Source organism: Pygoscelis adeliae, unplaced genomic scaffold, assembly GCF_000699105.1.
Source record: "Pygoscelis adeliae isolate BGI_AS28 unplaced genomic scaffold, ASM69910v1 Scaffold199, whole genome shotgun sequence".
Taxonomy (NCBI): Eukaryota; Metazoa; Chordata; class Aves; order Sphenisciformes; family Spheniscidae; genus Pygoscelis; species Pygoscelis adeliae.
Genome location: NW_008825495.1, coordinates 1,191,363 through 1,218,958, shown reverse-complemented (window position 1 = coordinate 1,218,958; position 27,596 = coordinate 1,191,363). Strand labels below are relative to the sequence as shown.

The following is a 27,596-nucleotide window of genomic DNA, read 5'->3' as shown; positions in this document are numbered from 1 at the left end:
CGTCTCCTGGAGCTGTTGGCATCGGTCGAAAAAGGGGAGGTGGGCTCCCGCTCGCTCCTCGCCTCCGTCCGATCCGCCGGCTTCCAGCGCTGGTCTTTAAATACTGCGAGGCTGAATATGTTAAATAATACTGGGCTAAATACGTGATTTAGGTCTGCTCCGGGGGCCGTTCAGAGCAGCGGAACGTCCCCTCGGCAGGAAATTTAAAATCGGAGCCTCCAGCAATTTCGTTGGGGTCCTGGGATCTGTTACTGAATTGCAGTGGTGAAACGGGGTCCTGTAATCTGTTAATGAGTTGCAGTGATGAAACATGTCCATCAGTGAGCGGCTGGACAGCGGAGCAGACCCTCTCGCTTCAGAGGTGGCCGTGGTCACCCAGCGTTTGACTGCGGCTGTCCGATGGGACCGTAGGGCAGTTGCGACTTGAGCGTCGCGAGTAATCTGTGTTGAAATTGTGGCGCTGTACTGTGCCGGGTTTGGTTGAAATAGATGGTGAGTTACATGTAAATAGGAAGTAACCTGCACCGTTTCTAAACAGCGGCTTCTAAGTATTACTGGAGTACTTCTGACAAGTAATTTTTAGGAAGAAGTGAGCACTCACAATGGCTCATTGGAAAACAATCTTCAAGAAAACAGAAAACATAGGCACGGGGGAGGAAGCAGCAGTCTGCTCTCTGGTGCGCTCTCCTGCTGCCTGCGTGCCAGTGAGGGATGCCGGATGGACAGCAGAGCTTGTTTATATTTCTTTCCTTTGATCCTGATTCAGAAAAGATAAACTATATTTTTCAGCGTGTGAGAGAGAGACTGTGTGCCAGACTCCTGCCACAGCAAAGGTGTGCAATGTCGCATCTGTAGGAAAGGAGCCCAAATTCAGATGGTCGTTCTGATACAGTGGAATCCCAGAGAAGGGGCTGGCGGGGTGCAGTGAGTAACCGCCTCCAATGCCTGGTAGCGTAGATAGCAAGGCTTTAGTGAGTACTGTGTTTTTCTTCTCTTAGTGAAAGCAACAAATAAGTCTTTTGTATAGTGTTACAGGCATTTCAGTGATAAGAGTCATTATAAGGCGAGCCACACATTAATTCATATGTCTGAAAATGCAGCCCCATGTGCAATAAAGATCTGGTCCTTCAAACACTACGACTCTGTCAGCGTAGCTCTTAGTGCTGTCTCACTGATGCAATAGTATTTGTCATACCAATGGGAGCTGCTTGTGGTAGTAAGTTGTGTTTGACTGAATGCTCACTGAGATTTAGAAGGTGTGACCAGAAGCTGTGTGTGGTTATAGGTTAATAAAAGGACAAATGTAAGGTCTGCCTAAAAGCTAAAATATTTGTTGCAACATTTAACACTTCCTGGGTATTTTTGCATACCTTTCTGCTTCCTTTTTAGTTTTCATTTTAAGTATTGTACTTACAGGCAGGGTGTGTATTTCTATTTGAAATTGCTTGTTTGGTAGTAGACAAAAATGTCAAAATGTAATTTAATGCAGCTATTGGGAGCAGGTTGCAAGAAAATGAATGCTTAATTCCTCAGCAGGTGCTGGTCTGCTATGCCCAAGTAGTGATGTGTCTTTTCTGGGCAGTTTCTTTGTGTCAGCAAAGGGGAACAACTGATAGTCTGATAGTGTGCATGTAGCCTGGGCAATGTTAAGTCAGCTTTGGTGAATCTCTTTTTTCTGTCTAATAGGAATTTACTTTTCTTGATGGGTGGGTTGCTGTGCTTCTCAGACAGAATAGGAGCTAGGAGTGTCACATAGTCAGTGCAGTTTAAACCCATGTGTTGCATTATTTCAGGGAAACTTGTTTGAGCAGCCATGAAGCGTGCTCGTGCAGGCGTTTCCCATACATCTATAATGGGCTCTCTTTCCTGTAGAGGAGACTACAGGGTAGGTAATGGGCACCCATACTGGTGTCACGTCTGAAAATGGCTTGGCTGTAGCTCAGCCAGTCTCTGCAGATGTTAATTGACTGAGCTTACGGTGTTCTCTGGTCCCTCTGTGGTGTAGACATGACCTTTTTCTTAGGGCGGTATTCTGGAATACAGTTTCTTCTGCCTTCCTGAGAGAAGACAGCAGGTAATGTAAAACATGACAACATAGGAAAGCTTGTTGTCAGTTTTTATTTTCCCTGTCCTGTGCTTAGCTCGTTGAAGCAAATGAGGTGTGAACGATGGTACCTGGAACATCGTATTTGACCTGTGCATCTAACTAATCTGAAACTTAAGGTTGCATTAGAGAAAATGAGAAGTTAAAGCTTTCCTAATTAGAGCTGCATATTTCCTGGGTTGTGCAGACAATAAGAAAAAAAGACAGCCTGTAACTTGACTGGAACTGCAGTGCAGCAAGTCTGCCAGTAACAGTTTACACATCGTCCTTTTGAGAGGGAGTCCAAAAGAGTGAGCCAGCTTGCCTCTGCAGGCTGTGGGTGCCAAAGGCCTCCTCATACAGCAGCAGTTCCCAGCTAGTGAGGTGCAAGGTGCAGCTAGGTGCTGTCTCTTACTCCATAGGAGCACTGGCAGGTTAACTCCTTTCACCTGCTTCTGGCTGCGCCCCCAGGGTGGGGAGTGCTTGGAAGTGCTTCTGGAGGCTGGAGAGAGATTTATCTAGGTTTATAGGCCCATGTCTCTTAATCCCACCAGGTTACAAGGTGACCATACAGAACTGGTGCTGTTACAGGAGAAGGAGCAGGAGTGCAAGGAGGAGAAAAAAAAAAAATCAAAGGATAGGGGTGGGAAAGTAAGGAAATGAGAAGGAAGGCTACAGCAGCAGGGTTCAGCTAGAAAAATGTTGGGAATTGCTGTTTGAAGAGCTGTAACAGCAAGTAAAACAAGGACACAGAAAACTCAGTGTTAATACCCTTGGACAAGAGAGGAATGTTGAATGGGAGGAAATGCAAGGCCCTTGTTGATGCTTTTGCTGCTAGCCCGGTGGTGGATGGCATGTTTGTGAAATTCGGCTGTGAGTTTTGCAATAATCGAGAACTGACAGGGGCAACCAATCTTAAACGTGGTGCAGCATGCAGAAGTTAAAACAAATGGGCTCAAGTTGAAACAGTAAGGGTGGATAAAGGTAGTGTGAAGTACTATGCTATTTAAAAAAAGAAAAAGACACTGAAACATTTACAGTCCTAGTAGGAAGGCAGTAGTACCATACCATAGATACAGAGATCAGAGGGCTATAGCAGGCGATAAAGGGAGATAGTAATGTGATATACGTCTTTCTTCTTTGCAATGACTACTTGAATCACTGATGTCCAATATAGCATAGAATAGATAAGCAATATACTATGTATTGCAGTTAGTCTCGTCTCCAACTCTCAGTATTTCAAAGGATAACAAAATTAATGTTTACACACAGAAATTGTATTTTTTATGGAGACAGGGATCACTTGTGCTTGTAATGCTAGCTCAGAAGTTCTTTACTGTATTTCAAAAGCTTTAACATACAGCAACTTTGAACCTGCAGGTTTTTCCAGTTCTCTGAAGTAGCAGCATAGGTTTCTTCTAGGCTAGCTCTTAACATCGCAGAGGTGGATTGTGACAATCATCGTTTTCACTTCAGGCCTTTTCAGGGTAGAGGTGATAATTTTTTTTGTCCCTGTTTTATTAATGTGCTATTTTAATTTATGTCCTGTGTCTTTCTATATTTGGTTTAGATACCTGCTTAGGTGTAGTATTCAGATTTAAAATCTAAATGCTTTACAGCCTTCATACCTGTATCTTCCCTACCCCTATATGGTAGGGAAGAAGTGTAAACTACAAGTGGGGGAATAAAATACAGAGAGACTGAGTGACTTGTTCATGCTTGTGAAGGGAGGGCTGTAGCAGAAGCAGATGAGAGCCAAATCCTGGGTTAGACCACCTGCATGAAAAGGTATGCCTGATAGTTAAGGTGCTCTTTCTGCCTTGAAAGATAATACTCAGAATACTTTTTTAGACTAGGATGGTTCTGCCAGCTTCTTACTATGATTAAAACTTGAAAGCTGCAACTCTTTTCTGCTTCTGTGGAAAATATGTTCCTTTTGCCATGAAAGCAGTGTAGTTTTTAAAATAGATGCTAAAAATAATACCAGTTGTATAGACAAACCTTCCCGCTTTAATTTTTGCCTTTCCCTTTTTTCTTTTCTTTTTTTTTTTTTTAAATTTAAATAGGGCAAACTGAGAATTTAAATTCCCTTAATCCAGTGGCTTGCTGTTTTAGGTCCTGAGTCAGCATCAAAATCACAAAGCTGTCTAGGAGACCAGGACAGTTTCTCCTGGTTTGTCTCTCATAAGGCTGTCTATTCAGGATAACTGCACTTTTTTAGACTAGGATGGTTCTGCCAGCTTCTTACTATGATTAAAACTTGAAAGCTGCAACTCTTTTCTGCTTCTGTGGAAAATATGTTCCTTTTGCCATGAAAGCAGTGTAGTTTTTAAAATAGATGCTAAAAATAATACCAGTTGTATAGACAAACCTTCCCGCTTTAATTTTTGCCTTTCCCTTTTTTCTTTTCTTTTTTTTTTTTTTTAAGTTGATATAGGGCAAACTGAGAATTTAAATTCCCTTAATCCAGTGGCTTGCTGTTTTAGGTCCTGAGTCAGCATCAAAATCACAAAGCTGTCTAGGAGACCAGGACAGTTTCTCCTGGTTTGTCTCTCATAAGGCTGTCTATTCAGGATAACTGCAATGCTGTGGGAAAGCATGACACCTCCATCTGTTGTTTTCTGTTTCCCAGTGCAGGCCCTTCTGCAAGATTGCTCTTTCCTTCTGATACTTACTCCAGATAGGTGGCAATGCCACAAAGCTGGTTTATATTTATATGTTCAGGATTAATATTTCTCTTTTTACATGTTAAGTAGCTTGTGTGTATTTAGTCTATCGGGAAACTGTAAGATTGGAGTGACAGAATTTCTCTATTGCCCTTGCAGCTCTGATAGTTAAAAAGCTATCATAAGTTATTTTGTAATGGCTCATACTTAATGACAGCTTTGTGAAGTACCTTCCATCTCTGATCAAAAGCTTATTAAGATCACTAACTTTGTGATCAGACCAAGTCAGGTCTGAGTCTGACCGTAGTCTCTACTGCCCTTGCGACTTGTGTCCTGTTCCTAGATGTTGCCCCAATTTTGTCACTCATCCATAGCGGTCCAGTGTTTTTGTACCTTGGACAGTAACTACATTGTCTTTGTCTCCTCTTCTTTGCTCAGACTAGCAGCTGACAGGCCTTGTAGGTGAGGGTGCAATCACTTACCAGATAACTCAAACTCTTAGGTCAGTCTTTATTGCATTATAATTTATTTATACAATACATATCCATTAGTTAAACAGAAATGATATAGACATTAACCAGGAAGCTGTTACTATCTGTCCTGAGAGATTGCGTACCACAAACATTAGGACAGGAAAAAACCACGTTTTTAATTGAGGAAAAAATGGCCTTATTTTCCTTACAGTTCTACTAATGGAATTCCTCTGGCACTGTTGAAGTTGCTTCTTGTTTGCACTGATGTAAATGAGAGGAGAACTGTGGAGTTTGTGCCTTATGTGGCTGCGTCTCTTTTGAGCCCGTCAGTCTCAGCCCGATCCAGGCCCTCAGGATGGAGTTTCTAGATCTGACAGATGTCTTTGAGGTAATTTCCACCTCCCCCTCCTCTCCTAAGGGAGAAGTTCCCTCTACGTATTCATACTCCTGTTCAAATGTATTCTTCAGAAATGCATGACTTCAATTAAATCTTGCCCTCTAATAAGATGCTTCTAATAAAAATAATAAAAATGTGATTTTAGTGTGATCCGTTTTTACTAAGGTCTTGTTCACGCATGGCCTCTTCAAAATAATAAATAAATTAAAGATAAAAAATAGTGAATCATGATTCATCAAAATAGTTAATGATGTAGATGGTTTTCTAAACTGTGACTATAAAGCAACATCGTACTACAGCCACTTACTCCCTTCAGGTGTAGAAAAATGTTATAACTGGGTTACTGTCTGGTTTTGTGTGCTCTCTTTCCCCCTTTGCAAGGCAGGTAGTCCAAGCCTGTGCATATAGTCTCAGAAAACACAAGTTTGTTTTAAGCTTTGTAATTTTTAAAGATTATTTTTAATGGATTTAATATAATTCACATTCTGATTTCTTTATGCCATTTTTCTTCAGTATGGGAACTGAAACTGTTGAAATTGGATGACTTCAGTAGCCAAAGGGTTCAGGGGAATCTGAGATGTTTGTGAGCCTTTTGCTAAAAGCAAATGCGTAGCTGGTAATGTAGTACTTAAGCTGAAACTGTACTCCTTAATGTGGCCTGAATTTCCAGAAGAAAAATGAAAAATTACCTGCACTGGGCATAATCCAGTTACCCTGCTCCTGGGGTGGCTGGAGTAGGGCTAGCAGTATTGACTTCGCCCTGTGACATTTTGATCTGAGTCATCGGGTGTCCCATCAGTGCAGTGTTAAGCCCCGTGCCTGATCCTTCCCTGTTGCTTTTGCCATTTTAACACGAGAGGAGTAGTTTTTGACGTGATTGGGGTTGGGTTTGTTTTGTTTGGGGTTTTCTTGTTGTTGTTGTTTGGTTTTTTTTAACCATGTGTGGAGTCCCGAAAATATTCCAATGGAAGTACAGCTCTCTCTAGCAAATTTAAGTCTGCTAATAATAGGCTTCCTTTTTTTAGCTGCCTTTCACAGACCTGTTCGAAACATCCCATTGACCCTCCAAGGTTTTGTAAACCAGGGGTTAGAAACTGCCATGCTGATGGATATCTGGATGAATCTGTAGGAGACTGCCAAAAATTCTCAGCATAGCTGGGCTGTTTTGTTCCACTCCTGCTGATCAGATAAAGCTTTTTAGGCTTTGCAGAAGCCATTAGGAAAAAATATATGAATACTGATATTTCCTTATTATCCCTGCTAGAACTTGCTTTGGCAAGTCTTGACAGGCTTGTTGCTAGATTTGGGCTGTATGAAAGTGTGGCAGGAGAAGCATAGGTAAATATCCTCTTAGTTAAAAAATGCACTTTCTCTCATTTCTGTTGCAAAGGAAGATTAAATATGCGGTGTTTAATCAATGCGGTTTTATGTACAGAAAAAATGAAATAAACTTCAAAATGAACTCTCTTGCAGTTTCTATCTATCTGTCTATCTGGGTTTTTTTGGTTTTATTTACAGGGACATCCTGTCCTGTGGATCTAGATGGCCTTAGTTTAGCTGTCGTGAATATAACATGACTGGTTACGTATGTTTGCTTCCTTTTGATGATGATAAAAAGTTAACTTTAGTGTTGTTTGCCAGCTCTCAAAATACTGTCAATGAACTCTGGTTCTGTGTGTGTCATAAAAGCTGTTCCGAAGTATCTCTTTAAAGTATGTGAAAACCCAAATTGAAAACCTCAAAAAATGCACATGATCTGCCGTGGACTCATTCTTTTTTTTTTTTTTTTTTTCCAGAATTGCTTTCATATAATTGGCAGAACTTGAAATTCACTTGGTTCATACGACAACATGTAACCTTTTCCTAAAGTTTAATGTTAATGGACTTCTAATAGAGGAAATTGTTACAATGTACATAGTAATACTGTAGTTTTGCAAGTCATACCCATGTGCTTGACTTCACTAGCATGAGTAATTGCATGAAAATCAGCTTGGTGACAGTGATGATGGCGTTAAGCTGGGTGTAAGTTTTATAACATCAGAACCTCAGGTACACATTGGGTGAAGGCCCACATCATTCATTAGTTCATTCTTAATGCATTCTTTGGTGGTCACAGGCCATTAAAAAATAGATTTTGTGACACGGCTTATGGCAGGTCAAAAGGCAGTTACTTCATTTATATAGGATGTAATAGCGTATTTTAAGTGTTCATCATAGCAGGAAGTGGATTTTAATTTGTTTTATTTACATTTCTAATTTGTATATTACATGTTTTTTTGATTATTCCAGTAATGCCAAATGCCTTCCAGATAAAAAAGAAGAAAAGGTCTTTGCTCTGACATGTCATTAAGCTAAATTGATCCGTGTGTTGTCATTGTGTCTCACACTTACCTAGTGGCCTCTCCTGTAGCCTGACACCGTGATTAAGTCCTTAAGCCCTTTGCCTTCATTGTTTACATATTGTTTGCTCCAGAGCAGGAGGGACCGACATACTCCATCTGTGTGTTATAAATTAAGTTCATATGCAGCACAATTCAAGGGCAGGCCAGTGAGGGCAAGTTACTGCTTCCTCCCCCCTACAGTCTTTTTTTGGGGGGTATTGTTTATGTGAAAATACCAGGTTGGACAACATAAACAAAAACAGATGTTTGTGTGTGTAAGAACAAGGAATTAAAAAAAAAAAAACGAAACAAAACCCAGGTCATGTAGAAGAGAAGCTGAGACTCCAGGCTCCTGTAACTTCGCTCTAAGTTAATATACACTAAAACACATATATATTTCTCAAATAATGATTACTGATTTTTCATTTTGTCACCTGATGATGCCTCTAAAGGAAGCATTAAATAACAAAGTGCATTAAATAACAAATTTGTCCTGCAGGCAGAAGTCAGGATTGGAGGCTTGAGCTGTGTCCTCTTAACCGCTTCCTTACTGCACTGCAGAAACAAGTCCCCAGACTTTCAGACTGAGGTCCCTCAAGGCTCCTTCCAGTTTCTCCTTAGACAGTTCCACAGCAACAGCTTTTTTTTTCCCCCCCCTTCAGTTTAGCTTACTAATTTCTGAGGGAGCTGTAGAACTCTTACTGGAGTGAAACCACTTCCTGCATTTGCAAGAGAGATGAATCTTTATTGGACTGCTGAAGTGTGCTGTTCAGGACTAAACCCACAGTTTTCATCACTATGTATTGTCTAGCTTTCAGTCACTCTCTACTAATACTGACCTTAAGGTGACTTGTCAAACTAATTCCGCTGTTAAACAGGAGTTTGCTTTTCCTGTGACTGTTTCATTCCTTTGCTTTGGGAAACAAACCTCGGGGGGGGGAAGGGGAAGGCTCAGAGTCTAGGCAAAAAATCCCAAAAGTCTGTGTTCAGGACTATCCCAGCTTGTTACTGCACCTGACGTGTCAAGTCTAAGACTTTCGTTTGAAAATTGAACACCTAAATTACTGTTTTATTTCTTATTTTTTAATGCAAAATGATGTTGCTGTCAACTAAACGTTGTCAGGCATGAGTCTTTAATAATGTCAGCTTTACTTTGAGCTGGCAAACTAGCATAACAATTTTAATAAGAATATTAAATAATGCAGTGAAGGTTAACCTGTTTCCTTGGGGGAGGGGAGGGATTGAGTCTTTAAAATATGTGTTAAGTTTGTGTGAATATGCGAATACATAAGCGTCCTTACAGAAATTGTGAAAAACTGGGGAAAAGGTATGGATTTACTAGTAGGTATAGATCTTATCTGAGCTCAGACCACCAGATTGTTTGGGTAATCACTGTTTCTGAAAATTACATAGCTTGTCTCCCTAAGTATCAGGAGTCATGAGGCTAAACTATAGCTGTGGTTAAAATATGAAGTAATTACAGGGTGTTATGTGAATTTTGTGAATGAGGAGGAGAGGGGTTTTGGTTTTTTTTCCTCGCCAAAGTAAATGAGATCCGCACGTGCACATTTTTATCTTGATTTTTCTGTTCTGTGTGATGTATGTATAAAGATAAGACTGATACGCTTTAACATTAATCCATGCAACTTTCTTCAGAGTCATAAAACATCTTAAACTCTCTCACTTGGCAGCATACTAAATGCTCAAAGCAGAAATATAAGAAAATACCTAATTCTTCTAGTTTATTTATACCAGCTATATTAGAAAACAAATATTGTAAATGGTCTGGTTCATCCACCTCTGTGCACCTAGAAACTTTGTGCTCCTGTCTTTGGCCTCTCACTGTGGCAGTAGCAGTTCCAGTCACCTCTCTTCCATGTCACTTGCGCTAACATGCACAAGCTCATCAGTTTTGTGCTTGGATGTAATTAATCATCCTGCTCATTAATAACCTTTATCTTTGGCTGTGAAAGACTAATTGTCCTTTATGAATTTGGTCCTCTTGAAATAACAACTAGAAAGCAAGCTACCATCCTTCCCTGTCTAGGTAGGGGCAATAGTGTCTCCATTTAGGTCGGTGTTATGCAAAATAGAGCTTTCCCCTTGAACTCGACAGAACTTAGCCATAAAAGTTTTGAGAGAAGTTTAAGGTCCTAGGTATGTTTGCGATCCTCTTACTATAAAATTTCTATAAAATTTATCCATTTTGTCTAGGCAACAGTGTCACTTCTTTAACAATTAAACTCAAAAATAGCTTCAGTATGAACTTTTTTGGCAGAAAACATAATTAATGGTGAACATTGTCTCTCTGAATTAAAATGGAAAAATGCACTCTATTTTTTGCAAAGCAGTGAGAATAATCCTTACATGTTGAAATACGAGGAGGTTGAACCCTTCTGTTCAGGTATATGCAATTCAGTGTATTTGGTAGTAAAATTATTGTATCCGTTTTTGTAGAAGGTGGGTCTTTATGTAGAGGTTGTAGTGTTTTTGAGCGTTCACAGCATTGTGCAAATACTCTGTTAAGAAGTGCCTTTGGAAGAAGTTGCTGGGTGTATAAAGAGCCGCTTTCAAAGTGTAGCATTCCAGGTGTGCTCTAACACTGAGTGGCGTAAGTTCACAGTGCAGATTGATTGATCCCCTGCCAAAGTCTAATGAGCACCTTTTTTGTTTTCTCAAATGCCTATGTTTGGTGAGAGTTACACTGAGACTACAGTAAGCGCCGTGCATACCTGGCGTAATACAGTTTCTGGACCTTACCTTCTGGATGGGCAAGGTGCCTGCAGAGATGGGGAGGACGGGGCGACGGCAGCAAGTGTCATGTTAGTGCCCTTATTGCAGCGGAGTGGACTTGGCTAGGAATGTTAAAGGGGAGGTTAAATGAATGCCATCGAGGGATGGAGCAAAGGTGGTGGGAGAAGCATGGCAAAGTAGAAGACTTAAGAGGGACATAAAGCCAAAGGAGGAGGTGAGAGTGGGAGACAGCTGTTGTTCGGGAAGAGCATCCTCCAGGCAAGACTAGAAATTCCTATCAAGATCTTTGCCTGGTCTGCTGCTTCTTCAGCAGTTCCTGCCACTGTAACTTCGCAGTGGTTTGTTTTTGCAGTTTTACCCCAAAGCAGTGCATCAATGGATAAGGAGAAAGGAAACCTCTTCCACTTGCTAAGCTTCCCAGTATCTGTAGGAGAGACCCTTCCCTTCCCCAGGTCTCATGCAGCAAAAAGGGACCCTGCCAGCTGTGCCAGGTCTTTACTTTTTTCCTCACATGAGTGTGCAGTTCTTGCTTCAGTTCCTGCTGTGGCAGCTCCTGTTGGCACCTACCTGATCACTGTTCTCTTCGTTAAAACACTTGTTGCCTTTCCTCTGGGGGGAGTGGAGGTGGCACACCGGTGGATTTAATGTGTAATTAAGCAAGTCTTGAAAGCACTTAGAGAGTCTTCTGAGTAAGAAGTGTTCTGATAAGCGCAAGAGTCTGGTTTCAAAATCCATTATTTTGTGTTTGATTTATTTACCTTTTTTGCTTTTTCAACTCACTTTCTGCAATTTGGAATTTCCCATGTGATCCCCATGCCATTATGCGAATGGAGGTCTACATGTCTTGCAAAGCAGTGAACACTGTTTTTGACTCTCTTTCAGATGCAAGTATGGACATAATAGCCTATGATGATTACTCCAGTCCACCGCTTCAGAGATATTGAAAGGAAACCTGAATACCTCCAGCCAGAAAAGTGTGTTCCACCTCCTAGCCACGCTTCCCTGGGAACAATGTGGTTTATTCGAGATGGCTGTGGTATTGCATGTGCTGTCGTTACCTGGATGCTGGTGTTCTATGCCGACTTTGTAGTTCTTCTTGTCATGCTAGTTCCATCGAGAGATTATGTTTATAGTGTCATCAATGGCACACTGTTCAACACCTTGGCTTTCCTCGCTTTGGCTTCACATTTTCGTGCTATGCTGACAGATCCAGTAAGTATCTCTCTCTCTCTATGTCTCAGAAAGAAACAGGCGGTGTTTTTCTTGTCTGCTAGATGTTGGGTAACTCGGTTGCCAAGTGAGTGGCAGATTTAAGTAACTTTTGTGTGTCAGCCTGCTGAGTGAGGCTGCTGATGTGGTATGCTAATTTCTCATCCCACTCAAGTCAGATGCAAAGTCAGGGACCCAGCTATAGATTCCCATTGTGTGAGCAGCTCTTCTTTTTGCACTGGGAAGGAGAGCGTTTCTCTCTGACGCTGTTTTCTCCCCAGTGGCAGATCTCATGTTTGTGGCTTGTTGTGTCTTGACAAACAAGAAAGCTGGAAAAGCTGGTTTTGGTTGTCTGCCTTGGCACGTATTGCTTCAGCAGAATGGAGTAGAACGTGTGTTGTTTTGAAAAGCCATGTTACCATCTCTCATACTAGTGATTTAGTTGAGTTTAGTGAACCATGCCGAAATAAATACTATGTGAGCATGCTAAGAGCTGACAGTTCTTAGGCAGGCGGGAAGTGTCAGGGTTGTAAGACCCCCTTGTATGTCTCCGTAGGACATTGTTTTATGAGAGATCTGGTCTGCTGCTTTCTTGTCTTTCAGCTAGCGAGAAGATACAGTTTAGTACCATGATGCTTGTTCTGAGTGGCCTGTGATGATTTACTTTGCTTAATAACCTCTGGACAGTAGATTCAGTTCAAAACCCCATCTCCACTAGTCAGTGGAAGGAAAAACAAGCTTGGACTCTTCTTGGCCCCTTCCTCCTGAGTGTTCTTGTTGCTGTTGGGAATGGCGGTGTGCCTCTGATACTCAAGTATTCCTTCCAAATGTCATTTCCTACTTGAAACCTTGTTAGGTGCCATTAAAACTTAAGTGTAATCTTTGTTTCTTAGTTTCCAGCTCTCCCAGAAGCCACAGCACTGCAGAAATGGCTTGATTTTGGGTAGTTTCACAGTTTACGGTGAAGACTGATTGATTGCACGCTACTGCTGCTGGGCAGAACTGTAAGCAGTAGTTGAGGCTCTGAAACTTCTGGTCATTGGACTCAGGAATAGAAGGTTGCCCCAGTTTGTTATATAGTTTATATCCTAGGGGTTCTTGTTGTCGTTAATTATTGTATGTTGTGTGGCTTTAATGCCTAGGGACCTTCAGGTCACTGGAATTATTTTGCAGGGTTAACAGGAACTCTTCTGAAACAAAAGCTGTATTCTGAAGCAGGCTGGGCAAGCAGTGTTGGAGAAGCAGATACAATCTCTATGCAAAGTAATTGGGAAAAGATATGTTAATTCCTAGTGTGTGATGGGATTTTTGTGTGTGGATGGCGAGAGCCAGTGGGATTTTGTTTTTTTTTTTTTAATGAGGAAGTCAGCTAAACAAAATGGAGGAGGGAAGATAAAGTGGGGGGATGCAGCAGTATCTGGCAAACAGTGTGAGTCAGGGATGAAGGAAGCTGCCGGGACATGGAGAACCAGAAGCATGTCTAGGATCAGAATGAAACAGAAAGGACTGCTGAGGCAAACAAATAGAACTCTTATTATAAATAAATGAACACCTAAGTTCTTCAGAATTGATAGCATGTGTCATGCTTTTCAGGAACTGCTTCCTGTGGGTTCTTGCTAAAAACATTCCTAAGGTTTTGAGCTTTGCTGCATACTAAAGAGAGAGAACATGAGTTGTAGCATTTTGTGGAAATTGGTCTTGGTAATTTTTAAATTGGACAGACCTGTTGGGAGGTTTCTGTGGAAAAACAGAAACAAAGATTGCTCAAGAAAGCCTTATAGTACTGGTTTAATGTGCAGTTCTCTCATTGATGTGTATTGTTCCTGTTTATTGCTGTTGGGAGGTTGTATAGATGTGTTAAAAAGAGACTGTTCCATCAGAAATCTGTTAAAATATTACATCCCTGGTTTTATTTCAGTATAAAAGCCGTACATCCACAGAGGTGCATTTGTGCCAGTGTACCAGCACCGATTCCATACAGCACATTTCATGACTTTTTTTTTTGGAGCCCGAGAAAGGCTGGAAACTCTTGAACTGAGGCTCCTGCAGCAGCAATACGTTACCTGTTCAAAGACATATTTTAAAGCGGGAATTGCATAGCTAAGAATGTTTTGCCTAGTCTTATTCAGGTGGGAGGATTCTTAGTGTTCACTGTTTGAATGTTAAACCCTAATTTAAATAACAAATACACAATGGAAGCATAGCTATAAATACATGAGGCATTTACCAGCATCTCTTAATGTACACAATGATACTTCAGAAGTAGCTGCTTCTACTGGAATATAACATCTGTGGTTTCCAGTTTGTGATTTGAAACACTGGCGTGATAAATTTTTTTATAGTTGTGAAGAGAGGGATGAGGATTCTTAACTATTTTAAGGTTACTATAGGATTACAAAAGACTAATTGCTTAAGTGAGGATTTACTGATGTTTAAAAAAACAAAAACCACCAAAACGATGTTTAAGTATGTGGTTCCATATATTAGGACCTCATTTCAATTTTTCTTCTGAATCTTGCTCTTCCTGAAACTCTGTGGATCTTAGGGAAGTTTTTATTTCTTTCTCTTCCCTCCCCTCCCATAGTTTTAAGTAATCCTATTGTTCTTAGCACTCGTAACGTCCACAGGTTAATCTTCTGGTTTTTTTTTTTCCTGCAGGGTGCTGTACCCAAAGGTAATGCCACAAAGGAGTTCATCGAGAGTTTACAGCTAAAGCCAGGACAGGTGGTTTACAAGTGCCCAAAGTGTTGTAGCATCAAACCTGACAGAGCACATCACTGCAGGTAAAGTTTTTTCTGAGGATTGCTCTTTTATCAAGACCTCAAGAATTATCCAGTGTGCCTTGATTCAAATTGTTATTGGAATCTGAGACTTGAGTGGTTAAATTGAGAGATTGGCATCCAAATTCTGTTGCCAACAGTGCAAGACACGTTCAAGCTTCTCTGAAAAAATCTCAGGCCTTTTCTGACAAGTTTTCATCTGTAGCAGGCTGGGGGCACTTTTTGCAAAGTGAGAAACACTTCAAATGAATGCTGCCTTGACACCAGACCTGTAATTGACATTCCATAAATTTTCATGTAAATGTGACTTAAAAAGAGACATTATAATGCATAGAAATCCATGAAATGTAATGTCTCTTAGAAGGTCAGTGTCCTTTCTATTTTTGTTTTTATTCACAAACCCATTTGTCTAACAGTAGATTCTATTTAGAAGTGATATTTAAGTTAAAAATAAAGTTCAGGTTACTATATATATTTTTTTAAGAGTTCCAACTTCCACATTTTCTTTGAGTACTGTGACTTTGTTTTGTGCTTTGTGATAGATCAGTATGCCTACTGATCTGTCATGTCCTTTCTTTTTTTGGTGGGATAAACTTCCCTGAAGAAAGTAACTGGTAGTGAGCTTTTAGTACTAAAGGCAGTGAGCAAAAAAATAACTACTTCCTAAAATTCTCTTCTGCTTGTAAAACAAGTGAACCTGCTTTCCAGTAAGTAGTTAATGAGTTTGCACTGGTGTCCCTTCCTTACCTACTCAAAAACCAATAGGTACTGAGAGAACTCTTATCACGGTTACTGGTGATTCATGCAGGGGTCTTGTGGGGAGGGGAATACGTGGTACTGAGCTGAACAAACTTGTTCTGCTGTTTGCATTTTTCATATTTATTTTCAGACCTTTAGTTTGCAAATGTTTCTCTTTTTTTGTTGTTGTTTTATTTTAATCAAAATCAGGAGTTGGTTATTCAGTAGGAGCAATGTGATCGTGCCTATCACTTATTAATGCTACTGTAAAATCCCCTCTGACACTTCTTCAATTATGAATGAAACTTTGCATCTAAAATGCTGTCTTGCTGATGACTTGCAGCGTAGGTAGATGAAAAAGACTCTTCGGCTAAACAGAAAACCTCATTTCCATGGTCTTTATTTCTATGCTCTAAGATAATTTTATAGACATTAAGATTTGAGAAACTGATCCACTGAGCACTGATGCTGTTGAGAATCTTCAGTGAAACATTTTTTTGTGGGGTAAGGGGATTTATTGGACTTTAACACATCAAGGCTGTGCATACGCATCAGCAGGAGGTACTGCTAGCTGTATGCCTGAGGGACCAGAGTGCTTTTTGATTCATAATGCTATTTTGTGAGTCCTCCATGCCCAGAAAACTACTCCTTCCAGCATTTGGAAGCTGGGTGGTTGAGCAGGGGGAGCATGTCTGAGTATGGGCAATCCCTGCTGCCTGTAGTTTTCAGTCTTAGTTTCTGAGTTTCCTTTTCCACCAGCTAGTTTCACGTTCTACCTCTCAGCCAGCTCCTTTTGGTATGTATGCGTGGAATAAAAACTCTCCTCTCAGTCTTTGCTACCTCCTTCACGGAGGTTGTCTTTGACTTGGCTGCTTCAGGTTGTCCCTCTGGGGACTGGAACCTAGGAGCAATTGAAGAGGTTGCTCGGGTAGTGTCCTGTTTCAGAGCACAAGGGAAGTGTCTGCACATCTTCACAAAGTAAATTAAACCACAGGGAGGCATCCCCCTGCTTTACACCACCTGCCCCGCCTCCCCCCCCCCCCCATTACTTCCCCCCCCCCCCCCCTTTTTTTTAAACCAGTAATTGATACTTTTTGTATGAAATATGACGTTATCTGGCAGATAAATTGTTTTTACTGTGCCAGCTGATTTTAGTCCCCATGTAGCTCAAAAATCATTTCAAGCTGCTTATTCTAGCAAAACGAGGCTTTTCCTGTTGTCCACTGCACCTGGGGCTGGCAGGTAATAGGGTACCCGTGCCTGCCTGAGGAGAAGCAGCTCTTCCTCTGGCCCCATGCTGAGAGGCTGGGGCCTGCCTGACCAACCTTTCATTTAGGATCAGGGCTACAGCAACTCATTTGTGTTTCAGGCATGGCATGTGTCCTTGGGGATTACCCCCTCCCACCATGTAGAGTGAGTGCAAAGCTGTTCTGACGGAGAGGTTTTCTATTATTTATTCATACGTGCTCATAAGAACGTGTTTGAGTTTTCTTTAAGCATTTGGGTGTTGAAGTTTATTGTTTATATTAAGGTGAAAATATTTTTTTGTTATAAGAAGAAAAATAAAATTAGTAGAGCCCTCAATCTTTTCTCTTTCAGTGCTGCCAGAATTGTTCTGGAATGGCTGTTTCCTTTCTGGGTCTATTGTTTGTTTTGGGGTTTTGTGTTTTTTCATATTTGATTTCTGTGCTTGTTTGTGCAATGTGGTATCAGGAGACTGCCTTTTGTCTCCTATCATATGAGAAAGCGGCAGAGAAAAAGACTTCCTTTATTATGTGAGTTGAAGCAGTTACTGACTAAGCAAGAGAATGATGTTCAGACAAAGTAATAGTCTTTTAATTATTTGACTTCTAGCCACAATGTGCATGCTGGCAAGAATTTGAATTTTTATTTTATTAGTCTGGTTTTGTGAAGTGCTTTAACATCTAATTTTACCTTGAATGTATATTGTGGTACCGTCTTCCTGACTGACTGCCACAGCTGTTTTATGTTACTATGTGGCTTACCGTGATGTCAAGAGTCTTTTCTAATGCTGTATTTAATTTTCTTTTTTGCAAGTTCCTGCTACCAGCTAATGTTAGTAAATAAAACTTAGTCTGTTACTAGCAACTCTGAAAAATCTCCTTATTCATTACTGCTTTTCATATCTTTCTGGGTTTTGTTTGGTATTTTTATCGTGGACATTTTCACAGACCAAATAGGTTAAAACTAAACTAAATGACAGATTTTTCCATCTGCCTGAATGTATTGTTCAAACCATATTTTGGCAGAACACTGATGTGAATATTATGCTAATGTGTCTTACTTGGTATTAATTTTTTAAAATGGTGATTTGGTATTGTATGGTTCATTTTGAACAAATGTAGTCAAGTGAGCAAACCACAAATATAAATGTGGTTACCAGTAAATTCATTTAGGTTCAAATTTCACCTCTGATTCTTTCCTTTAATTTCTGTGTTCCCCAAATCCCTGTGAAATCTTGTATTCCTGGAATGAAATGTGCTATAAGTAAAGACCTGTATTCTTTCAGTGTTTGCAAGAGGTGTATTCGGAAAATGGACCATCACTGCCCATGGGTCAATAACTGTGTAGGAGAGAATAACCAGAAGTACTTTGTACTGTTTACAGTAAGTATTTTGCAAGTTGTGTTTGAGGTTGTCCGGTGGGCAGCACTGAAATGCTGTGTGTGAAGCAGCTCCGAAGGCTGGTTTTCTTTTTTTTTTCTTGTTTCAGAAGAACTTTACAGGGAACTGTTGCAGACTTTGTTTCGCTAGTTAGGGAACACAGACAACACAGCAGTGGGGGGGAAGGGCATCACGGGAACTATTTGCCAGGGTTTTGTGAGGTTTGTGTTGACAGTTGTTCAGCAGCTATTTTGTAATGCAAGTGGCTTATTGTGGCGTTGAGCTCTTTGAGGCGTGGGCCATCCTTTTACACTGTACTGTGGCTGGTAGGGTCCCAGGCCATATGTAGGGTTCCTAAATGTTGTAGTTGTATGAGTACCCATGTGGGATCATATAATAAGAGCTGTTGCCCCATTTTAAGCGAGGAGTGGGAAGTCTGCATCCCTTTGGCAAGAATTACCCACCTTTTACTTGCAAGTAGTTTATTTTCATACTTGAAAACCAAGGAAGTGTTTGACTTTTTGTACTATATCTGTGGCATCATGAGTAAGAAAACAGGAGTGCAACTTGAATACTACATATTTATGGAAAGGTTGAAAGCTGTTTCATCAAAGTGAACTGCAAATATCCCGTGGGAGTAGCGTGAACATTACAAGGCTGAGTTTCAGTGATGCTGTGTTTTATTAATAAATCTTTTGAGACATCCGTAGGTTCGAGGAAGAATGTTCTCATATTACCAAGTAAAAAGGGGGAGATTTTCAGTTAAAAGGAAAGGCTTACTGCTCTGTGGTGTGGTTTGTTAGGATGTGGATTGCAGAACAAACCGAATCCCATTTCTTTCCCTTGAGCAAGGGTTTTTTTCACCACGAGGAGTGAGCTAGGTGGTTTAATCCTATCAAAAGGATTTCTGTTTCTGTTAAAACTGACATCGTCTTTCAAGCAGGCTGTATTAAACACTTAATGTAGTTGAGAGAAACAAAATAAGGGTTGCTGGTTTTGTTCTTGGTTATTCTTTTTGAGACCTGAGGAGGTGAAAGAAGGGCAGCATGTTCAACTTGCAATATACTCTCCTATCACTTTTTACTGCTTCCACAGGGGTTTCTTGTAACAAAATCTCTCTCACTTCTAATATCTGCTGACCTTTGTCAGAGTCTGTAGGTTCAGGAGAGTCATCTTTTTAGCCCTGTCTTGGTAAATTGTAGTGTATGTGTAGCATTGCATATAGTTTAAAGCTTTTTGTTACAAAGCTAAGACCTACTTTAAACCAAAAAGGATTAAGTACAAAGTATTAAAGCTTGAGAGAAACTTTCCATGCCAGTGTCTGCCTCGGGGAAAAATACTTACTAAAAAAAAATATCATTTTTCTGAAACTCATGCTGGAAAATGGATAAAGTGCTTTTTGCGGTTAGAACAAATTAGCCGTTGTTTCTCTGGGAAACTATAGTGTTCTCAAGAGCAAGGATGTAAGCTTTGACAGCATGATACTTCGATGTCAGGGGGTTGCTGTTCTCTGAAAGTTGCACTGTACTCAGCGGAGAACAGGAGAGTAAGCTGTGTGGAAGGCTGCACTGGGGTGCAGGAGGCTGGGTTTTGTGTCCAGCTGGCTTTGAATTGAACAGTCTCCCTCCTGGGCACTCAGAGCTGTTAGTAAGGCCAGAATGAGTCTGTGTAGTCTTGGCATTTGCCAGCTTTCAGGGTGCTTGTTTAGCAGGGATGGGAGGGCTTGGTGGTTTTTGGGGTGGTTTGGGGTTTGGTTTTTTTTTTAAGTCTTAAAACTTTGCTTTATTTAAAGTATTTGGAAGATGTAGCATTTTGGTCTTTAAACTTACCTGATACCTATATTACATCCTTTATTTTTCAGATGTATATAGCACTGATTTCACTGCATGCTCTAATCATGGTGGGATTTCACTTCTTGTATTGTTTTGAAGAAGACTGGACAAGTGAGTACTAACAAAATATCTCATTAAAATACCAGATTAACCTATGAATGAGACCTCATAATGTAGTTTGCTTGTAAGGCAACCCCTTTTATCCTGGTTTCAGAAGAATGCTATCCAGGCTCTGCTGTGCTGTCTCTTTTTTTTTTTTTTTTTTTCCATGACCAATCCTGGAACTACATAATTCTTTCTGACCTGCTGGGATCTCTGTCCTGAAAAGTCCTGTTTCAACTTAAGCCTGATACTGCCTAGGGAGAAGCTGAGATGTAAAGACACCTAGATATATGTGTGCAATAACCTACTGTTGACATGAACGCAGCACTAATTTCCTGAATGCCAACACAAGATAAGAAGAATGTGTATGCTTTTTTTAAAAGGGTAATGTGAATCATTCTTGCAAGACTGCCAGGAAAACATGCTAACTCAGGTCCAAAAATCCACCCTCACAAGAACAAACAATTCCTTTCCACAAAAAAACCCCAACAAACAAACCAACCAACCAACAAAAAAACCCCAGCCCTCACTCTGGAGCAGCCAGTGAGTAAATTTTCACAAAGCCAGTTGAGATGTGTTTTTAAAAACACAGATGGACATAGGAAATCCTCTAGGTAATGCTGAGTCAAACAGCCAAAGAACGCGTGTGCAGATGTATGTGCTGCTTGTGGATTTTTTTGGAAGAGCATTAGCTTCGTTTTTCTTGGAATTTCAGTTGTGTCATTCAATATAATGACTGGTTTTAGTTTATACTACTGCAGAAGATGGGTACATTTACACATATGAACTGAATTTGACAAGGGTGTTCTGCCGTTCAAAACTTTGTTAAACAGCTGCCAACTGCCACTGAGAACATCTGGATTTGACTACAAGTGGCCAGGGCCATAGGGGAAGGATACATCAAAAGAGAGAGTTTCCTTTGCCCGCTTTCTCAGAGCCTGTATCTGTGAAGGAAGCACTTTCCCACCTGTCCCAGGTTTAGGTGGCAGAACAGAGCAGTTATGAGAGATGGATCTGTTGTTCCAGCTGCCTTGGATTTGTGCTGATTGTGTTAGCACCTGATTGTGGTGTATCTGTTAAAGCTTAACATCTCATGAGGAAAAATAGGTTTTTTTGGGGATACTCATTCTTGGATTTCAGAGAAGTCTGGAGATGTTCTGACATTTACAACACTCAACACAATGGTTTTTGCCCTATAACATTTTTCCTTCCTCTTCCTTTCTTCTGCTCCTCTTTTATAGTTACCTTCTCAGATTTTCTTCAGCTCTTGCCTGAGTTGGCACTGTAGAGTACGAGGAAAAATAAGAACTTGGCTTAATCTGGCCTTCTTTAGGTTATGACTTAGAGCAGTTATGAAAGGAATCAGACTCTGGTTTTATGTTGGTGCTACAGAAATAATTATCCTTGTGTCCTGACCACCAGCTTGAGATTTCTAATGGGACTTTATCACTGTGGAAAATCCATTAAGGTTTAAGAGAGAAGCTACAGTTGAAATGGAGTAGAGAGGAGTCCTAGCCAGTGTGCTGGGGAAACACCTAAGTGGAAAAGAAAGTTGCATTCTTGAAGTGTCGCAGGGGTTTTTGGGGGTTTGCTTTTTTTTAAACTTGCAGGAGTGATCATTTCGTTGTTGAATATCCTCAAGAATGTCAGAGCTTCCCTGTGCACCTTGTTGAGAATGGTGATCATATAGTTTATTTTGACAGTTTGAGTCTGGAAAACTTGTGGCTTAGCAGGTGTTTTGCAGCTGCTGCATTACCTGATCTCTCCCCTTCCAACTCTGTTGTTTTGTCTTCACAGAATGCAGTTCCTTCTCTCCGCCAACTACAGTGATTCTTCTCATCCTCTTGTGTTTTGAGGCTCTCCTATTTCTCATCTTCACCTCGGTTATGTTTGGGACCCAAGTACACTCCATCTGCACTGATGAAACGGTGGGTGTCTCATGCACTCTATCCTTTACCCTCTCTCTCTCACTGTTTGTATAAACAGTGAAGGGCTACAGGGTTTTACTTCATTGCATGGGGAGTTCATGTATGCGTACCCTTTGAGGAAAGACCCAATGTAATAAACTGAGCTAGCACTGTGCTGAGTTGTGCTCTCTGAAGGTTACTGTTGAGAAGTAGTGTACGCCTACGTATTGGCTGGGATGCTGTGTTGACAGTATTTCTGATAAGGTAGGCATTGGTAACTGGTACTGCTCTGTAGAGAGTATTTGTCCCTGTGGATTCAAGAACCTTTTTCCTTTAATGAAGTGCTTTTACATTGGTGGTGTCTGAAATTCAGCTGTGTTCCCCCTGGTGTCACTATTTACAGCTTTATGTGCTGGAAAGCCAAGATGAGTAGGTGGGGGAGGGATATAGATAAATAGATAGATATGTACACACACACACACTTCTTTTAGTCTAGAAGATTTCCAGTTTTAGCTGGTTGTTAAACAGTTCAAAAACTCTTGCCAGAGGGAAAAAGAAAAGGTAGTGAAGTAGGCTCATGGAAACCTGCTGGGTACAGTCTGCTGCAAAGCCACCATGTCATCCCCAATCCAAAGATGGCAGAGCAGTGTTGCAGTCCATTGTATATCCCTGCATTTGCCCACTCTGTAAAGATGGAGCTGGTGACTCTTGGGGATGTTCCCACGCTTGTGAAATACTGCCGGCCTTCACCAAGCATGCTCAGATATCTGAATTAACTGGAGTGTTGAAGATAAGTGACAGTCTTAAGAGTGACAACTCTTCTTTCCTCCCCTGCCTCCTTTATTTTTCTTTCCCCTTCACTTGTTTGCCCATGGCCAGTTGAAGCTAGAATAGGTATTTTTGCTGCCCTTGGAGAGCTATGACTGGCATTATAGACTGTAAGAGCACATCGCTTCCGAGTCTTTTTTGCAGTACTTTTTTTAATGCTTGGCTTCCGCAAGAGGCTGATGTTCACACTGTGGCTCTTCTGTGTTCAGGGGAAGACTTCAGCTGTTCTTTCTGCTGGGGAGAGCCCCAGGAAGAAGTACAGTGTCATAAAGAACAACAAGATCCTGCTGAGCTTGAGTTTATCAATGCGTGTAAATTAGCAATGCTGCTTGTGAAATCATCATCTGAATTTCTCAGTGTTTGAAACCTGTCAAGAATTTTTAGAAGCTGCTTCCTACAGCTGGGCACCCAAATAAGTCCCCTGATTTTCCCTTCCCCTCAAATTCTGGGAACTCATAGATGTTAAAGGAACGATGCCACAATATAAAATAAAAAATGAAATATGGTCTCCCCCATTGGGTTGTGGGTTTTAATTTTTGTTTTCTTTTTTAATATGTACCAGTAAGGATTTTGCTCTGTGGAACGTCTCACTGTTGATTTGCTAGCATTGAGCTAGCTGTGTCTGGCAAGCAATCTGTTTTGAGCAGAGGAATATTTCCAGGTGAAATTCTTCCTGGTGTGGTCTCTTGCAGCGTTTTACTTCACATTTCAGAGACAGGGCTGTGTCTTGCCCTTTCTCACCTTCCTCTTCTTTTTTTTCTCATTCCCCATCTTGTGTACTCTGTCCCACCGGGATGGTTCTCTTCTGCCTGAAGAGACCCAGAACCCTAGTATTCTGCTGTTGTCTCTAGAGGTGACATTTACCAGGGATCAGCACAACTCTTGCAGTTGACCCTTGTTGTGTTCTGCAGAGCTCCCAGAATCGGTAATTTGAGACACACAGGTGTATTACAGTACATTAATCCGTAGCACGGGAGAGACATGTAGGTCAGGAGAAGCTTACCTTGCAAAAGGTCCGAAGTTAAAGAACAAAGTGATCTGCCTGCTGTTGCTACCCGTGGAAGAGTAGTGCTCTCCAGTGACTGCACTTGTTCATTTTGCTTCTGTGGCAGCCAGGCATAGCTTTCCTGGAAGACCAAATTCACTTCGTGGGTTTTAGGTACAATACAGATACTTTTTTTTTTTTTTTTTAAATGATTCACTAGTGAATGTTTCAGCTGATTGCTTGATGGCTTATTTTTGTTCTCCCTCTAACCTTTACTAAACAATGCCAATGATTTCTCTCAAATCAGTATCTTATTTAACCCTTTCTCCCTGCTGTCAGCCCACGCATGTTTTAGCAGTGATTCTAATAAAACATGAAGAGGCACCAGGTAGACTTAGCTACACTGAGCCATGGGCACTTTCTGAACTTGCTTGGTGAATCTGGGAGCATTATAGAGATTATCTTTGGGTTTGTGTTTTTGGTTTTTTTTGTCTGCAAGCTTATAATGGTTTCCTCTAAAACTTTTCCATCTGGTTAGCGCATAATGCTTTCAGCCATTAAAGCACATACTTTTTGTTTGGTTTTAGGTGGTGGGGTTTTTTTAATTGACATCAGAGGCAATTGGAGGGCAGGTCTTAAAAGGTTTATGAAATATCTAGGCCTGAACAAAATGAAAGTAATTTTATTACTATTATACTTACTATTACTATTATATAATACTATTATATAAAAGTATTTCAAGGAATACTTTCTATCCTTAATATTTATATAGTATAAAACAATGAGAAGAAAAGGAAAGGCATTTTTATTTTTTTACTCCATCCTTTGGATAAGGGGTAACTGAGAGTAGACCTTTCCCCAAATCCAGAACTACAAAATCTGAGTGTTTGACTGAAAATGTGATATTTCTGTTTTCAGGGAATAGAACAGTTGAAAAAGGAAGAGAGAAGATGGGCTAAAAAAACAAAATGGATGAACATGAAAGCAGTATTTGGCCATCCGTTCTCTATAGCATGGCTTAGCCCATTCGCAACACCAGACCAAGGAAAAGCAGACCCGTACCAGTATGTGGTCTGAGGAATTCTTGACCAGCATTGCCACTAAAATAGAAACATATTACAGCACTACTGTTACAAATTTTCCATGAATGTTTAAAACAAAAAGCAAAACAAACTTTTTTATGTCTATTAAATGGCTGATAATTGCAGAGAAAAAAAAGCCCTGTATTCCACAATTTTAGGTAATTCTATATCTCTGGCTGAAACTGCTGCTGCTTTTTTTTCCTTTTTTTTTTTTTAATCTTGTTAATTTTACTGGCCTTTGTTTCTCTCTGCTTTCTGTATGGCATAACTAATGTGAAGGGGATCCTCTTTCTCTGTTGTGACCCACCTCTTCTGAGTAGATTCTCACGCTGTCTCCTCACTGTGATGAGCTCTGTGGAAGACATATGAGTGCCAACAGCCCTACACAGACACCTTTGGACTTCCTGGAGGAGCACATTGCTCTTTCATAAGTGAACTTGAACGGGGAAGCAGACACTTCACTTACCAAAAGGTGCAAGACAAGAACGCGACACAGCAAGAGAGCCAGTTGACCTGGTGATCGCATACAGTTCAAGTACTTAAAACAAATGTTGCCAACACCAATTCCCACCCCACCCTCCTTTTTCCTTCCAGCCCCAGAGCCGATTCCATCTTTCTGGCATTATTTTGTCTGTTCCCTCCCTTGTGCGCAGGAAATTGTTGCCCTCTTAGGGTAACTGTGGCAGATTTAGAAGACTCTTTGGATTATTAAATGCCTTACACTTGCAGGAAAGAAAGAAATCTAATTTTCAAGTGTTTAGAATAGCAGAATCATCTTGTTTGTGTGTGTTTGTCTTGGTAAATGAGTTGTTAGAGCAATGCCTGCTAAACAGTGTTAACGTGAAAAACTGACATGAATGCCCAGACTACTGTAAAGACTAATATTGACGGGATGTGTAGGTGTACCAGGGTGATTGATTCTATATTCTTAGCATTGCCCTGTTGTAGAGCTTTGTAAATCTTTTCTCATATTTATGCATACATGTGTATGTGTGTAAACACACACACGTATATGTGTAAGTGTTTTAAAGTGGGAAATATTGATGGTAAGGAGCATGCATACTGTTATGAACTGTGTGGTGATGAAAGTGGGAGGGACAGAAGGCATTCCAAAAACGGGTAGAGCTAAACCATTCATAACTACAACTGACATCTTGTGTTCAGGCAGGAATTTTATTATATTTTTGGATCATGACTCCCATGGGCTCATCAAATGAATTGCAAACAAGGAAAAATACAAATCAGCTGTGTTCCATGACTTCCAAGGAATCTTTTCTTTCCTTGGTTTGAAATAAAATGGTATTTTTTTGGAAAATGACCTGTTTAGACTGCTTCAAAGCCATGGGGGAAGGGAGGGAAATCGGGGAAGAAGAAACTTAATGGATGTCTCATTTTGGAAGTAATGTGAATGCTGCATCTTTTCAATCTGTCAATGCTTCCATATGGAAAACAAATGCAATAAAACTTTTCCAAAAACTTGTTTGCTCTTCTTATTTTCTTTCTTCACTTCAGACGTTGGGAAAAATCTCTAATGGTTTTCTGAACTTTCACTTCTGTAAGCAAGCAGGCAGAAGCATATAAAGGTTAATGAACTAAATGTTCAACTTTAAGTTTAAAAATGAGTTAATCAGTAATATATTGATCTGTTAATCGGTGGTTTTATTTCACCACTTGGAAGCGGCTGTCAGTAGCTGCTCTGCTGTGTGAACAGGCTGTTTCTGCAGTCCTACTTGCTCAGGGTTAGATCATCAGGAGTATGTTGTGATCTGGGGGAAGGCGGGGAGGGAGCCACAGGCTGCACTTGTGCCTCGGTGGGAGGATTCTGTGAAGGAAATGCAGCCTTTGCATACATGTTTCCTTCATGAAGAAAAGTTCAGGAAAAGTTTAGGGTTTGTTTTTATGGTGCTGATACTGCTGATAGTGGAAAGCAATGGTAAATAAATATGTAGCTCTGATTTTAGAATGCAGTGGTGTTTTCCAGAGAATGCTCCCAGCTGAATAGTTAAGGGCTGGATCTTTGGCCAGGATCGGTTCAGCTGGCGAGGCACGTGCAGGTGGTAGCTTGAACTGGTAGAGAATCCGGCCTTAAAACTGTCTCGATGCAAAATCAAATGTATTGGGGGCAGGGGGAGGCTTTGGTCACCTAGGCAATTAACAAATGAATGCATCTCTCTGTACAGTTCATTGCTTTAAAAATTGTTTTGATTATAAATTCCACTGGTGCACATTCCAGTTTTGGTTTATTTTAATTGCCTTTATGCATTTTGGAGGAAGATTGGTTACGTTGTTCTGGCATTTTGACCATTGTGAAAAAGGTGTAATTACTCCGTTTTTCTTGTTTCAAACAAATGCAAATTGTTAAACAGCATTATATAGTCTTGATATTTTTCAGTCAAATTGTTTCCATTTTAAATGCGGCGTCATCACAGCTTGCAGAAATGTCTGTATTGGTACCTGTCGTGTGTGTCTCGGTAACCGGGGGTCCTCGGCTTTACTTGCACTGTACGACTTGGTGGCGCAATTTGATGCAACTTGAGTGATACTAAATGTGGGTCAATATTAACATGAGAAAGGCAGACTTAACTGATTTGCTCATGGAAAGTATTTTCTCAGACAGGACTACCTGATTTCAGGTGCTAGCCCTGTTTTAGTGTGGCCAAGTGAAATTGAAGGAGAAACTCGAGCAAAGGCAGGGTACTTTTTTAAAAGCTAAGCGGTGCTCCAAGCAGAAATGAGTGCAAGGAACTGCCGTAGG

General features: G+C 40.6%; 1 protein-coding gene across 6 annotated transcripts; it reads left to right on the top strand.

Annotated features, from left to right (window-relative positions):
• Window positions 1–12: 12 nt before the first annotated feature.
• On the top strand, window positions 13–26,204 carry ZDHHC3 (zinc finger, DHHC-type containing 3). Of its 6 annotated transcripts, XR_663917.1 has the most exons (8): window positions 5,395–5,610; window positions 11,637–11,966; window positions 14,622–14,746; window positions 18,012–18,108; window positions 19,967–20,048; window positions 21,837–21,967; window positions 24,678–24,999; window positions 25,121–25,191. XR_663917.1 is itself a non-coding variant. In XM_009331318.1 (7 exons), exons 2-7 carry the CDS (start codon window positions 11,661–11,663, stop codon window positions 24,834–24,836), a joined length of 900 nt encoding a protein of 299 aa, XP_009329593.1. In that variant the 5' UTR covers window positions 13–39; window positions 11,637–11,660; the 3' UTR covers window positions 24,837–26,204. The 6 variants fall into 6 exon arrangements, 4 of the variants coding, with proteins under 4 accessions (XP_009329593.1, XP_009329594.1, XP_009329595.1 ...); XM_009331318.1 differs by lacking the exon at window positions 5,395–5,610 and adding an exon at window positions 13–39 and having other exon boundaries at window positions 24,678–26,204; XM_009331319.1 differs by lacking the exons at window positions 24,678–24,999; window positions 25,121–25,191 and adding an exon at window positions 22,984–23,115 and having other exon boundaries at window positions 5,376–5,610.
• Window positions 26,205–27,596: the final 1,392 nt, after the last annotated feature.